The sequence below is a fragment of the Aptenodytes forsteri genome, unplaced genomic scaffold, assembly GCF_000699145.1.
Source record: "Aptenodytes forsteri isolate BGI_AS27 unplaced genomic scaffold, ASM69914v1 Scaffold596, whole genome shotgun sequence".
Classification (NCBI taxonomy): Eukaryota; Metazoa; Chordata; class Aves; order Sphenisciformes; family Spheniscidae; genus Aptenodytes; species Aptenodytes forsteri.
Window position 1 is genome coordinate 80,227 of NW_008795375.1, and position 762 is coordinate 80,988.

The following is a 762-nucleotide window of genomic DNA, read 5'->3' on the forward strand; positions in this document are numbered from 1 at the left end:
GCCGCCGGCCCTTCTCCTCGGCGGCGCTGCACAGCCCATCCCACCGCCCCCGCAGCTCGTCCAGCTGCCGTGCCACCACCTCGCCGTACTGCGGCTTGCGGCTCGCCAGCTCCTTCCCCTCCTGCCGACAACACCGAAGAGGTTGGTGGCCGCCGCAGCACGGCTCCACGCCAGCACGGGGACCTCCCACCCGGCCGGCGGGCAGCGAGGCTTCCAGGCACCGGTGCCGGCACCCACCGTCTCGATCTTCTCCAGCCAGCCCTGGTTGGGTGCCAGCTCAGCCATGAACGCCTGGTGCTTCTGCCACTTGCTGTGGAGGCCGCGGGCTTCACCGTAGGAGGCGTCCTGTACTGTCAGCATCTTCTCCTCCACCCAGGCGTCAAGCTGCGGGCGAGGTGTATCAAGGCTCGGCTGGTGGGGACCCCCCCCCGTAAAAAAAAGCCGCGCCGCGTCCCTTCCTCCCGGCAGCTCTGCAGGAAGGTCTGCAGCTCATGGTTGTCCTGCAGCAAACCCGCCGCCTCCTCCGCCATGGCCGCCACAGCCCCATGCCTGGCAGGGCGACCAGAGACAGGCAGCATCAGCCCTGCTGCCCACACGCTGCCCGCCTGCCCGCCCACGGGCCCCTCGCCGGACTCACCGCTCCTGGAGGGCCTGGCACTTCTCGGCGATCTTCTCGGCGAAGATGTTCCCCTCGGCCACCAGCTTGGTGCCACCGGCCACCGCCTCGGGGACCTTCTCGGCGCTGCTCTCCACGCCAGCGCG

The 762-nt window shown here is 70.3% G+C and overlaps 1 protein-coding gene across 1 annotated transcript in view; it reads right to left on the reverse strand.

The window, feature by feature from the left end:
- LOC103899954 (spectrin beta chain, erythrocytic-like) overlaps positions 1–762 on the reverse strand; it is a gene marked incomplete at its 5' end in the record, with an annotated part of 14,915 nt that overhangs the window by 4,305 nt on the left and 9,848 nt on the right. The window contains 5 exon segments of the mRNA XM_019472402.1: position 1; positions 4–121; positions 238–384; positions 459–549; positions 638–757. The exon segment at position 1 is cut by the window's left edge and continues 121 nt beyond it. Of these exon segments, the coding sequence (XP_019327947.1) occupies position 1; positions 4–121; positions 238–384; positions 459–549; positions 638–757 (477 nt within the window).